We start from the raw sequence: 14794 nt of genomic DNA, 5'->3' as shown, positions 1-14794 counted from the left end.
GACGGAGCAGAGAGCATCCTTGACCATTTCTAAACTAAAAGAACGGTGGCCACACTATGTACTCCATCACCCTGATAAAATTGTATGTGCACAAATGTATGCAACAAATTTATATTTAGCATCTACAGTGAGTGAAGTACTGAGGAAGACACAAAGACATAAAGATAGAGCTCTAGCTCTATAGGAGCTTCCCCTCTAGGTGTAAAAGAACTATTTATAATAAAAGGGAGGATATGCGTGCTGTGGAGTCCCTTACCCCATGCTGCCTACTCAACGTTATCATGAAGCTGGGGTACAGTGTGTGCACAAGTGACCCCATAACACTGAGTTCAGTGTTCCTTTCTTCCCTTTGTAATGGGATGATGGGAAGCCAGGCCCTGTGCTAGGTCATAAATATGTGCAGGATTCTGATTGTGCAGAGACTGGAGGAGAGAGATTCTGGACAGAGGGGACCAAGGGTTTAAGAATTAAAGTAAGAAAGGACAAGGAGAATTTGGTTGATGAGTTTGGAGAAGATGGTTGGTGACTGGAATAATGGAAGGTAACATTGAAAGTGTTGATTAAAACCACTTTAGGGAGGTTTGAATATCCACTAGGAATTTAACCTCATTTTATAGATGACAAGGAGTCACTGGACAGTTTGGGCAGAAATGTCACATGGATAATCTAACAGAGGTATGCAGGACTGATTGAATAGTAGATCACAGGTGCTGGGACGTTATGGTTATAGTCCTGAGAGGAGATGCTGAAAGCACTAGCAAGAGTGGAAACAGAAGCAGAAAGATGGTGTCTAAAGGATTTGAGGGGAAGCAATGGACACAACCAACTTGGGGATCTATATGGGGCCGGGTGGATTCCAGGCCCGAGCGACTAGGCAGACAGTCGTTAGTGACATCCTCAGCTTTAGAAATGACATCTTTAATGACTATTTTGCATGCCATCTGTGTCCTTTACCTGTGACAGGTTATTTTTACTCTCAAGACCCGGCCCAGATCTGGCGGGTGGCAGAACAGTTGGAAGTTGGCATGGTGGGCGTGAACGAAGGACTGATCTCCTCTGTGGAGTGCCCATTTGGAGGGGTGAAGCAGTCTGGCCTTGGGCGAGAGGGCTCCAAATATGGCATTGATGAATATCTGGAGCTCAAATATGTGTGTTTTGGAGGCTTATAGGATTTTTAGTTCTTTAAAATATAAAAAGGAAGCTTACCTACATATATGGGGACATGCCATCCATTTTTTTTTTAAATAAACCAATAGGATATCTGAATTATTAATCTTTTAAAGCTCATCCAGCCCTCCTAATCTTAAGCAGATGTGACTCCTACCCTGCCCCTTACCTAACAAGGGACCTGTAGGTGCCATGGTACTGTGGCCGCTGACTCCCCAGGAACCAGACAGCACCATCTACCGCAGAGCAAAGTGCAGTGGGAGGCAGACTGGCCCCAGTGGCCCCATCACAAAGGCTCATGCCTGCCTGGGCATTGACTCAGCATCTCTCACCTGGCCGTGGCACTTAGACCGAAAGGAGGGGACCTCCCTGCAGAGGAGAACCTTGAGTATGACCGACAGGCTGGTCAGAGGGGCACAGCACTGAAGACACTTGCTAAGTAATTGGAGGTTGCTGTAGAGGCTGAATTAATCATTTTTAAGACTTCTGAAATAGCACAGAATTGCCTGTGCTTCAGTGAGGAAAGAAGGCGCACCTCTCCCTGGTTCTGGACCAGTTTTTAAAATTGAAGTCTTCATTGTCCTAAATTTACTGCTTAAAGATCATATTTTCATTTCTGTCCTGTTTTCCATTTCATTTTGTTTCCTTTAGGAAAAGAGCCTAAGTGTAAAGCTAACAGCAGAACAGCTTGGTTGAGTGGAAGGCAAACACATAATAGCTTGGCCTGGTTCCTTCACTGAGCAGTAGCTTTGTCCCATGGACAGGCCGGTCAACAATTCCATCCCCCAAGTAGAGTGGGGGTTCTGTATATTCCTTACTTAGCTCAATGGGGTATCGTGAGCCTAAGAGAAAGTGAAAATGTTTGCAAAAAAAATGCCGATCTGATGGTAATACAGGAGCCGCTAATGTCAGTCTTATTATTATGAGCAGTATCGCTCCCCTTGGGCAGCCGGCAGGGGCTTGACCAAGACGGCAGTGCCCAACTGTGTGCTCCCTTGAGCCTGAGTGTGGTTGTCACCGGTAGCCTGCTCACTCTGTCCTCAGGAGGTGCTGCTCCTTCCCCTCCAGAAGAGCCAAAGCACTTTCACCACAATAATCACAAAAGGAAGAATTTTCACAATTGCCGATCGATCTTATGGGGAAGGCATGAGGCCTTGAATTTCAGGCACCTTTTATCCAGTAAGAGTTTCCACAGTTCATCATTTAAAAACAAAACACCCTATGACTGGTATTTCCTGTCATTCTAAAAGAAAAACTGATTAAGAAAATTCTAGGCTTATCTGGGTATATCTCCCATCCACCGATACACTGAGGAAAAGGAATAAGGGCTGTTCCTGGTGGAATGAAGCTCCTTCCTTTCCCACTCTGTGTGCAGAAACCACTGATAGTCCGTGGATATTCCGGTGGTGGATATTCCCGGTGGTGGATATTCCCAGTCATGGAAGGAAAGCGTGAATGAAATCAGTGCTGGAGGCAATTGCTCCTGAACTCACCCAGCACTTAGCATTCCTCACTGAGCCCAGGGAAGTGACCATAGCCAGTCCTGGAACTCCTTGTATTTGGCCTGGATGACACCGGCCGTGTCCCTAGGGCCCAAAGAAGGAAAGCGCTGAAACTTGCCTCCTGGTGACATACATTGCCCAGGCCCTGTCAAGAATCATACATGCAGCACACTGACAGTTAATTCCTACTTTGTAGTTTTCAGGTTGTTTTATACAACATTCTAATTGCTTAATATTTGGGTGTTTTCTATTAGCAGTAAAAATGCCCTGTTATTTTTTAGATGTCTAGAATACTGATGCTTGGAGAAGTTGGAGGAATATATTCAAATAAATGTGTAACTTTGTCAGCCAGTGGATTCCTTGGCTAGGTGGCAGACTTTGAGTTTTCCTGTATATTTGGCTCACCAGGTACATAAATCAGGGCCAGAGACTCACTGTAATATATTTGATTAATTTTTTAATTAAAATAATTCAAAAGGAAATTGCTTACTATGTAGTAAAATTGTTCTGGATTGTGGGAAGAGAAGTGTTTTTAAATGAACATTTTTTTGGTTATTTTTCAGTAAGGTACCATATGTGATGGATGGGACATATAAAAATATATATGTATTACAACATGAAGTAGAAAAGGACTGTTATTAGCCCATGGGTTGGCAAATCTGGCCTGCCCTGTTTTTTTTTGTGCTATATTTTTTGGGATAAAACTTGGGAATAAGTGTAGTGGGAAGTGTGTTTTGTTTTTTAAATGTGCACATACCATTTTTCTAGGTTTTGATAATTGTGTAGATGTGTAAGTGTCTTGTCAGCAGAGTTGTGTGTGTAATTAATAAATGTTGAATTAACACAATTTCCTATTTCTGTGATGAAGTTTCTGCTGGCAGTTTTTTTCTTGCCAGGTCATCATTTGAGTTTGTATTGGATATTATTAGACTAGTTCAGATATGTATGAAGGGTAGCAGAATATGCAACCCCAAAATATGCCACATTGGCATAAAGGATTATTGTGAGCTGAAGGCAACAGAGAAGAAGGAAATACAAGAAAAGCTCTCTGCCCTCCCCCTATTTGCCTAAAAGCAGGATGTAAGTTTACAAAGGTGCCCCTCCTCTGCCCTCCACCATGAAGGACAAAGGTTAATCCCCAGAGACAACACTGTACCCTGGAGAGGGCACCAGAGGAATCTATGTAACAAATTTCACTAACTAGGCCTTTTTCACTAACTAGGCCTTTAAAAGCCTACAACTGCTTTCCTCTGTCCTGTCATTTCTCCACAAATATATTGATCTTTCTTGAAGAAGTTATGTAAGCCAGAGTTGTAAGCCACCTCTTTTTTAAAAGTTTTTATTTTTCAATTACAGTTGACATACAATATGTTAGTTTCAGGTGTACAACGTAGTGATTAGACACTTATATAAGTGATCACCCTGATAAATAATAGTACCCATATGACACCATACATAGTTATTACAATATTGACTATATTCCTTATGCTATCTTTACATCCCCATGACTATTTTGTAACTACCAATTTGTACTTCTTAACCCTAATCCCTTCCCCTCTTCACTCATCCCTCCAATCCCCCTCCCATCTGGCAACCATCAAATTGTTCTCTGTATCTATGAGTTTGTTTCAGTTTTGTTTGTTCGTTTATTTATTTAGGTTCCACATATAAGTGAAATCATGTGGCATTTGTCTTTGTCTGACTATACTCAGCCTAATACCCTGTACGTCCATCCATGTTGTTGCAGATGGATGGCAAGATTTCATTCTTTTTTGTAGCTGAATAATATTTCATTGTGTATCTGTACCACTTTTTCTTTCTCCATTCATCTATTGATAGACACTTAGGTTGCTTCCAATTCTTAGCCATTGTAAATAATGTTGCAGTGAACATATAGATGCATGTCTTTTTGAATTAGTGTTTTGGGTGTCTTAGGATAAATACCCAGAAGTGGAATTACAGATCCTTCTTTGTCTCGTTATAGCCTTTGTTTTAAAGTCTGTTTTGTCTGGTATAAGTATTGCTACTCCAGCTTTTTATTTTTTTCATTTTCTTGAAATATCTTTTTCCATCCATTTACTTTCAGTCTGTGTGTCTTTCAACCTGAAGTGAGTCTCTTGTAGGTACTATATGTTAATGACCTTGTTTTCTTATCCATTCAGCCACTTTTTTATTAGAGCATTTAATCTATTTACATTTAAAGTAATTATTGATAGGTATGTAGTTATGGCCCTTTTGTTATTCATATTTTTTATTTTTTTTCTTAACATTTCTTATAATACTGGTTTGGTGGTGATGAAGTCCTGTAACTTTTTCTTGTCTGAGAAGCTCTTTATCTGTCCTTTAATTCTAAATGACAGCTTTGCTGGGTACAGTAATCTTGGTTACAGATCCTAGCTTTTCATCACTTTGAATATTTCGTGCCAATCCCTTCTGACCTGCAGTTTCTGTTGCGAAATCAGCTGATAATCTTACAGGAGCTCCCTTGTAGGTAACTGTTTTTCTCTTGCTGCTTTAAGATTCTCTGTCATTAACCTTTGGCATTTTAAGCCACCTCTTTGAGTTACTAATTTTTCCCTGGGTACCTCCAAGGAATACAGGAAGTATATGTGTTGATAAACCTGTTTTTCTTTTGTTAATCTGTCTTTTATTACAAGGGTTCCAGCCAAGCACTGGGAAGGGTAGAGAGAAAATTATTTTTCCTCTAACACATGTGTAAGTGGTGCTCCCTACCCAGAGAGCTGCTAGTCAGTGAATGCCCTGGGCCAGGAGCCTGCATGTGAAATTTTGTACCCTAGCACCTACAGTAGGGCTTGTTCCGTGGTTCCTGCTCATCAAATGTTTATTGAACTAAACTTACCTGCTTTGCAGAATGTGGCTGTCTGAGAAAGGCATATACTCCAGCTTTCTCAAATTTTCTAATCTCTCTTCTATATACTCCACTATTAACCATTATGTACTTTTCCCAAAGTTTGGGGAGTTTTTTTATGCAGAAAAGTATATAAACTCACAGGAGGGAACCAAATAGGTTCCTGTGTCCCTTCACCTAACTTCTCCCAGTGTTAACATCTTATGGAACCAACAGTACCAAAACCAGGTAAATTGGCATTAGTACAATACTGTAAATACAAGATTTATGCCAATTTCACTAGTTTTTGTGTGCGTGTGTGTGTGTGTGTGTGTGTGTGTGTGTGTAGTTTTACCCAGTTTTATCAAATCAATAGGTAGATTTGTGTAGCCACCACCACAACCAAGCTACAGAACCAAGGAATCACTACCAAGGAATTTCCTTGTGCTGCTTTATTGTTAGTTGGCTTTGATAGTAAAGTCTCTTGGCAAGGTTTCTTTTTTTAATTAAATTTTCACTCAGTGTAACACATGCAGAAAAGAGAACATACGTGAATAAGTGAACAACATGCTGAATTTTCACAAATGGAAGACACACTGTGACCAGCTCCCACAGCAAGAAACAGAACACTGCCAGCCCCTACTTGTGCCCCTTCTAGAGTGACTCACTTTTTTTTTTTTTAAAGGAGGGTGCAGCTCACAGTGGCCTGTATGGGGATTGAACCGGCAACCTTGGTGCTACCAGCACCACGCTCCAACCAACTGAGCTAACTGGCCACCCCAGTGACTTTCTTTTTAATGAAGTCTTTGGAGTATAAGTCTCTCTCTTGAGGGCTAAGTTCTCGAAATATCTCACTGTTCCTCTGAGATCAAAAAGAAAATACTTTGGCTTGAAGGAAACTTTAAAATAGGAGTTTTATGGTAAGTCTTAGACAAACTCAAACTTAACTCAGAACTTTTTTTTTTTAAGTAATGGAAAGTCACCACTGGAGATTACAAAGATTTGATCCATTTAGTTTATAAAGTGCAGCTTTGGTCTCTCAGTAAATAAATACAAAGCTCTTACAGGACTGAGGATGACCCAGGAGCCATTTAAGTAGGTTGCTAACTACAGTCACCCCACTCGCTTGAACAGTATCTTTACCTCAACAAAGTTGCTAATGAGGCAGGTTAAATGACTTAGGGATGAAAAAAATCAACAATGGATACATATTGAATGATTCCATTTTATGTGAAACTCTAGAAAATTCTAGCTAATCTATAGTGAGAGTGGATTAGTAGTTGCCTGGGGAGGGAGAGATTACAAGGGGTCACAAAGAAAGTTTATCTTGATTGTGGTGATACTTTCACTGTTGTTCATACATTAAAACAAATTGTATGCTGTAAGTGTATGCAGTTTATTATGAGTCCATTTTTTTGTCAACCTAGCTTCAATTCCAAGACTTTTAACACAACCCAGTTCTTTCAATCCATTAGCTTCCTAATAGGGAGGCCACCCTTAAAACAGATAGGCATGGCTGTGAGGTTTTAAGGACTCAACAGGTGACACCACACTCTTCCCAACCTGGAGGCTGAGAAAGTGATGCAGGAGTTATGCAGATGGAACACAAAATGTTAGCTTTATTACTGATAGAAACTAGATTAGGGGATGTAGTTTAGGGACACACTCCCCTTAATCTAATTTGCACCCCCCCACACCCCCCGTGAGTATACTGCCCATTGATGTCAGAGAATCTGCTGGTGGGTACCCTCTGGCCGAGGAGAGGAGGCACACAGAACTGAGCATGCTCAGTGCCTCCCACATTCCTGTCCTCCCACAGGATGGAGGGAATCAGGGGTGTTACTCGAGCCTTCAGAAATTTTTTCTGTAAAGGGCCAGATAGTAGATATTTTAAGCTGGGGCTACAGTCTCTGTTGGAACTACTCATCTCTGTTGTTACAGCACAGAGCAACCACAGGCTATATGTCAGTGAATGGATGAGCGTGCATGTGTTCCAATAAGACTTCATGGACACTTAAATCTGAATTTCATGTAAGTTTCACGTGTCACAAAATATTCTTACAATTTTTTTCAACCATTTGAAAATGTGAAAACGATTCTTAGCTCGCAGGCCACACGAAAACAGGTTGTGGGTCAGTTTGCTGACTTCTACTCAAGGAAAATCACTCTACACAGAAACATACACAAAAAGATCCCCCCATCCCCAACAACAACTGGACTTTACAAAAAAATAGAGACACCTGTATGCAGATTAGTACATAAGTTTAATAGTGTTATATTAGAAATATGCCTTGTCAGTACATGGGGGAAATAATACATTTTAAAAAAGTAAAACCAAGATTTAAGCCAAAGTCCATGATAACCTGGTCAAACACAAAAAGAGTGGTACTCCTCCCTCCCCATCAACGAGGTTGGTTTGTTGTGTGGTGTGTTTCTTACCTCAGTAAATGTTTGTCAGGAGATTCTTTAGTCACAAATATGATTGACCTCTTAATACTGTGGTCTTGAATCCTTATTCACTGAATTTAAAATAGCAGCAAAGCATGTTGTTTACCTGTGAGTCCCCCAAGTGCCCTCCCCTAATGCCAGAGCCTGCTTTGCTCATCTGCGCAAAGCTCTTGGGGAACGTGATCTTCCAAAGGCCCTTCATGATGAGCACACAGGAGGAAGAATGCTGCTGTCATCCCACCTCCCACTCTGCTCATCTGATGAGGAGGGGATGAGAGAGGACCCACTTTCTGATCACTAGTGTGATGTTTATTTTTGATTTACTCAACTCAAGATCCTCCTGTGGAGGAAGGAGCAGAAAGGATGGCTGAGAAGGCAGAGAAGGAGCAGAAGCAGCACTTTGCAGACCAGAGGGGTGGCCTGGGTGTGACCCAACGGGAACATCTGGGGAGCTCCTCTCCTTTCTTCTTTTTCTCTCACCGCAGAAAGCATTCCTCTTAGTCATAGGAACAGATGGTCCAACAGGTCCACCAGAATTTGCCCTCCAACGGGGGGTGGGGAAGAGGAGCTCTTTGTGTAGTAGAAGTAAGGAAGTAGAAAGCATGGAATTTGAAGTCTAAAAATTCTGCATTCAATTCCCAGATCCATGTGTATTGGCTGTGACCTTGGGCAAGTTACTTAAACTCTCTGGGCCTTCACATCATTTTCTAACAAGAGGATAACACCTACTTTTCAAAGATGAGTGTAAGGATCAACTGAGTATGTAAAACATGTATTATGTACATAAAGCACTTAACAGATGACACTCCCTTCATCATGATATGATTTTATTTTAGAAATAATAACCAGTCGTCTCCACCAGAAGATGGGTTGCCATCTTCTATGCCAGAAATTTCCTATTGTGCACGAAAGTAACATAACTCTACTCACTAGGTTGGGTAGATTTTAAGTTTACGAAGGTAACTATTGGTGTAAAAAGCATCACATTTTCCTTCTAACATCATAGATAGTATTGAACTGGCTAGCAATACAGAAAGTGTAGGCATAAGCAAAGAAATTATTTCTAAAATAAAATCATACTCCTATACTTTGTAGTTCTGCCATTCCCTCTAAAGTACAATAATTAAAAACAAGATAATCTCATGAGGATGAATATTACCAGAGATAACCAAAGTACCTGAAAGCTTAACTTTTTAAAGGCCCACAGAAATTTTTTTCTCTATTGCTCCTGCCCCAATGATTTAAACCTAGTGGTTTAATCTTGCTTCTCCACTTAATCATAGCAAAGCAATCCTAGTTTTAGAAACTTGTGCAACAGGGTATTATTTAGGTGTGGTCACGCTTGATGCCACAACACTGGTTCTATCTGTGATGGCCCCACCTGTCATTCTAGTCTTCCCACAAAGAATGCCAAGGGCATCACCCAGGCCACCAGCCTTAGGATCATGAGCCACGGGGAACTTGTCAGATTACAATTACTCTAGCTCATTGCTCTGGGGTGCTGCTTTGTGGTTGGGGATGGTTTAATTTTTTCATATATTCAAAATGCCTTATTAGTAGAAAAACTGCTTAATAAATGTATTTTTAAACATATGAAGTGACTATGTCAAGTTATTATTGTGGAAAGTACCTGTAAGGGTCCAGAGTATCAAGAGCCCACTAAAATAATTAAGACTGTATTAGAGTTTTGGAATAGATGCAAAGTTGCTGAGTCATCACCCTGTCTGTTGCAGTCCAAATGCATGGCCTGTAGTACATAGTTAATAATTGTTTACTGAATTAATCATCACTTCTATTGTGGAGAATGGGTCTGAGAGAGGCCTCAGTGTAGTGTGTTTTTCTTGGAGAAAGAAAAGGTAAAGAATGTTAAAATGCTGCCTTCAACGGCTGCTCATTAAAGCTCCCTTTCTATTGCCTCTGGTCCTGATAATACAAGTCTTGAACTTCCAAGAGCTAGCTGCTTTCCAGAGAGAGCGCAGAAATGGTGGTTGGCTGGAGCAAAGGAGTAAGAACAGGAGGGCTTTGCTCTGTATGGGTGTCACACTCAGCACAGAAAACCTATTGCACAGAACACAGCCCATACCTTGGGTGAACTATTTTAACATATGCACCCACCTGCCTTTATGGGTCCTACCAGAGAAGCCATGTTCAGAAAGTCGTCCTTGTAATCACAGCTCCTAAGAGAGAAATCAGCCTTCTTTATATCTTTTTTTAACTCACCTTCCCTAGGGGTCCGCAGATAAAAACAGGTGTTAACAGAGACAAATTTTAAACAGAGGCAATACTGTGCCAGCTACAGAAACACAAAACTCTGTTTAAGCATAATATATATACCTTAGCATTTTACCCAGCCTTTATCCTATTAACAAGCATCTCTGTTAAAAGAGCAGTGTTTTTGTTCTGTTTTGTGTCTTGAAAACTCCAAGAAAACAGTTCTTTTTAAATATGGGGACACACATCCAGCCCAATTTGAAAGATATCAATGCACTGTTTCAACAAGCGTTAGTTTGGTGCCTTAATTCCCAGTGACTGATCCTGGATTAAGGATTCCTGTGGCGTCCCTCCATTTTACAGAGGCTCAATTATCTGTCCTTGGAGCCATAGCTGAAGGAAGCTCCATTCCTGACAGAGCTGTTCATGGAGACCTTTGAGTCTCTTCTCTCCGTCCTCTCTCGGCTGAAGAGTGTGCCCTGATCACTGTCAAGCTCAGACTCGGACACCATCAGGCTGGAGTTGTGCTCTGTGCTTCGGTGCTTAATACCTAGGGAGAAGCAGACAGAGCATCTTGAGGGAAACTCTCCCTTGTCTGTCATTCTGGCTGCAGGTGACAGGTGACATGCAGAGTTGTGCCCTCTGCACTTTCACAGAAATCACTCACAGCACAGCAAGTAGGTCTGGGTCTCCTAGTGAATAATGACAGGGGCTTTAGAATCCCACCTGAACTCAAGTCTGAGCTTTGACACTACCAGTTTGTGACCCTGGGCAAGATAGATAACTTTTCTGGGCTTTCAGTCTCCTTTCTATTAAATTGGGAGAAAACAAAAAAATAAATAAATAAATAAATAAATAAATAAATAAATAAATAAATTGGGAGAAAACAAAGCATCTACTCCAAGGGTTTATATGAGTGTTAAGTGAAATACTGCATGTAAATCTCTTGCCCAGCATTTAGCTCTCAGTAAGCACTCAATAAATGAAAGCTGTTACGATTTTACCATCTATTTCAATCACGTTTTTGGTTGTAACTGTTGGGGGTTAAAACAAGAGATAGACAGGTATAAGATATGATTCCTGCTCTCAAAGAATGTATAGTGTCTAAGGATTTAAGACAAAAACTCATGAGAAGATGCTTCATAACACGCAATAAATTTTTAAAAGTAAATCTCATGAATCAAGAAGAGACAAGTACACACCGATAAGCTGGCATGACTTCAGTGATGTTTCACATAGGATGGGATTTGAAGAGAGGAGAGAATTTGCATAGGAGGATGGGGAGGGGCATGGAGTATGCAGAGGCATCCAGAAATATTTGGAGAAAATAGTCTGGAGGAAATGATTCATGTAGGAAATAATGAAAAAGCCTGGAGAGAGAGATGAGAGCTCACAGAAAAGCACATGAATACAAGGTAAGCCGTGAAGTTTGGATTTTATCCTATATGCAAAGGAGTGACATGATTAAAATGTTTCAAGACATTACTAATAGCACCGTGTGCAGGACAGAAGGAAGAGAGGTGACTGGATGCCTCCCCCACACACAGCGGTGCAATGGATGCAAAGGGAGCACAGGCTCTGGGGCACCACTTGTCCACCCGCCTTTGGTGCTCACCACATGTCACTTGGGCAAGTTGCTCAACTTTTCTTTGCCTCAGTTTCCTCTTCTGTCAAATGGGGCTAATCATAGTACCTATCTCACAGAGCTGTGAGTAGGATTAGAATTAAATGAACAGTACCTAGTACATCTTAAACACTAAACACCTGATAACTATTACTGTTGGTCTGTTAATTTAGGGGTGAGAGTATAAGGGTCTGAGCAAGGGTGGTGGTGATGAGAATGATGAGGAAAGAGGACAGGAGACTAGGCAAGATGGGGGTGGCTGGAGGAGGACAATGACTGAGGCTTGGGACCTGGTTATAAGAAGAATGGGGTTCTGTGAATAGGAACAGGAATGTCAGAGGATGAGAGTATTTTAGGAGGAAAGTAGGTGAGATAATGCAGCCCGAATCACTTTGAGCTCTTAGGTATGAAGTGGCTTTATAACATCCCTGGTATTAAATTATGTCGTGCAAGTGGTGATCACCTGGTAAGGGCATGCTATTATTTGTATTTCCTGTGAAGCTTTCCCTGCCAGCGCCCCTCACTACACTCTCCACACAATCAGTCATGGGCCTCTGTATTCCTGCAGGGCATAGTCCATGCTTCCACAGGACTCTGACTCAGGTGTAATTATTCTGCCCTGGGCTGGGAGTGTCTACCCATTCCCCGCCCCATCTCCTGGGCCTGATTTGGTGTCTGTGAATAGGACAGGCACCCAACATTTCTATGGATAACGTTTAGCATCTCACAACTTTAAAGGTGATTATATCCCTCTGTAAGAATTAATTTAGTTATAAACCCAGAATTATAAAAAATCCACAGAATCAGTGGTAAGTAACTTCAGAAGCCAGAGAAGGTATACATGTCCAAGAGCTAGTAACTGAGAATCTGGGAGTCAACTGAGGTGGGCAGGAGATAGTTCTAAGCACAGAGATCTATTCGCTTGGTCAACAATGTCAATTTTCTGTAGAAGCCATTGTGTCCATCAATATACATAGCTAATCAGCTAATGCAGCTGCTGGGAAATGTTTGGTTTTGAAGTCCAAACATTATTTTGCTGCATTTCTTGTGTACAGACCTAAAGGGAATAGCATTCAGGGATGAGCTGGGGTGAAATGGCATTGCAGGCCCTGCACCCCCACCGAGGAGTAGAGAAAAGATAGGCACTGGGGACACCTGCATGAAAAGCAGTCTTAGCTGCAGGGTACACAGCTGACAACAGCTGTTTCATATAAGGACACAAGGGACTTTGCCAAAAATTTCATTAAATTTATGAGACTCTTGTCTTCCAGTCCACATGTCCTTGGGACTGAGGTAGGTTGTTGCACAGGCCTGGCCCACAGGCAGCTGAGTGGGCAGCGGCCATGATCTCCCGGCCCCATGGGATGCTGTGTGCATGAGAGCGGCCTGCAGGGCCTGCAAGGTGGTTTCTCCCAGGGAACACTCTTTGTTTTGCTGGACCTATACAACCTTGCTGCTTCTCTGCCTGCATGCGGATCACTACCCCTCTGGCCACCACCACCGGAGACTCTCCCTGGTCTGTAAGACTCAATAAACCTAGGACCTAAACTCAGCCACCTGGTGTGTTCTTTGGGCTTGCGGCTTCTCAGGCACAAATCTTGAAACAACTCGGACTCAGTCCAAGCAGCGGTTTTTCTTCACAGAAGCCCAAGCTGACTCTTCCTTCTCCTTTAAAGTGCTGATTCCAGCCTGTTCTCCCCTCACCCCAGGAAACTCTCAGGCAAATACCTGGACTAGATAATGTAAAGGCACCAGGGAATCATCTTGGAGAACATCTTATTATAGTTGGGCCTCAACTCCATCCTTTCTTGGTCATCCATGTCATCTAGGATGGTGTACTTTGTTTTCCTCCTTATTTTAGTCCTGTTTCGTCTGAAAGGAACAATGTAAAACTCAACTCATCTCAGAAAGGTAACTGGGATCCAGGATTTAAAATGCATGGAGGACACTAAAGGAAATGCTTGCCTTTAGAATAATATTACATTCTATTAATTGGCACCTTTTATAAATGATAGACAAACACACTAGCGGGACTGAAGTACATCACACATCTTGAAGAAACAAGTAGACATGGCCCACCACTATCGCCCACCTAGCTTTAGTTTGCAGTGCCAGAGACCTGCAGGCTCTCACCAAGCTTTAGTTTGAGGTGCCAGAGACCTTTACAATAATTGTAATATCTGTGTGTTGGCCCAGGGAGTTTTTCTCCATGAGCAATTCTTCCCTCAGAAAAATCTGAATAAGCAATTATTCCCCTGATCCTACACTACCCTGTAATACCCAGGGATGCAGAAATAAAAAGATGACATAAACTAGCAATCAGAAAAAAACATAAATTATAATAAATTCGCAAAATTAATGAGCAAAAACCCAGTCTTTCATTTATTCACAACACATAAAAACATGTGCCTCATCTTCTGTTTCAGAGGATAATTTGAAAACAAACATTAAAACCATGTTAAGATATGTAGAGAACAAACAGTAGTCTCATAGAACAAAGACGATTTTCCGATAGTTTGGTGATTACGAGTAAACCCTAGGTTTACTAGCTGGGTGAGTTTGAGACAATTTTTTGATACTTCTGTGCCTCCATGTTTGCACCAGGAAAATCGGAGTAAGAATGGTCCTTTTACACGTAGTTGATGGAGGACTAAATAAAATAATACATACAAAGCACTTAGAATTACTAATCACAGTGGCAAACAATAAACGTTCACAATCACTATCTTCATCACTTGATACATACGCGTATATCGCGTATGTCACAAAGCTGCAGAATTTTAATAGTCAAGCACAGTAGTGTGACCAGCATCCCAGGTAGTTCTGGGAAAACAATAAAATTCAGTCCTCTGAAGTACCTGGGCCTGTGCCCTCTTTCACCAGCCTTAACTTTGGGAAAGTAACCACAAATAAAAGTAAAATAACTTATAAGTGGTTTCTGAAAAATAACTATTAATTATGGTATGGTACCATTATATTTTTATCATGTCCTCT

At 41.4% G+C, this 14794-nt stretch overlaps 2 protein-coding genes across 7 annotated transcripts in view; one reads left to right on the top strand and one right to left on the bottom strand.

Annotated features, from left to right (window-relative positions):
• The window catches only part of ALDH5A1 (aldehyde dehydrogenase 5 family member A1), a 50658-nt gene extending 42169 nt beyond the window's left edge, over window positions 1-8489 (top strand). For 2 of the 6 annotated variants that reach the window (XM_033094122.1, XM_033094121.1), the window contains exon 9: window positions 964-4060. In XM_033094122.1, the coding sequence (XP_032950013.1) occupies window positions 964-1169 (206 nt within the window). In that variant the 3' untranslated portion in view covers window positions 1170-4060. Of the gene's footprint in view, window positions 1-963; window positions 4062-8299 lie in introns of those variants that run through there. The other 4 variants (XM_033094120.1, XM_033094124.1, XM_033094123.1 and 1 more) reach the window with 4 other exon arrangements.
• A 2058-nt stretch (window positions 8490-10547) lies between these two features.
• KIAA0319 (KIAA0319 ortholog) overlaps window positions 10548-14794 on the bottom strand; it is a 73559-nt gene continuing 69312 nt past the window's right edge. The window contains 2 exon segments of the mRNA XM_033093440.1: window positions 10548-10727; window positions 13582-13672. Of these exon segments, the coding sequence (XP_032949331.1) occupies window positions 10548-10727; window positions 13582-13672 (271 nt within the window).

The sequence above is a fragment of the Rhinolophus ferrumequinum genome, chromosome 22, assembly GCF_004115265.2.
Source record: "Rhinolophus ferrumequinum isolate MPI-CBG mRhiFer1 chromosome 22, mRhiFer1_v1.p, whole genome shotgun sequence".
NCBI lineage: Eukaryota > Metazoa > Chordata > Mammalia > Chiroptera > Rhinolophidae > Rhinolophus > Rhinolophus ferrumequinum.
Note: the sequence above shows the minus strand (reverse complement) of the source record. Positions and strands in the feature narration are given on the sequence as shown.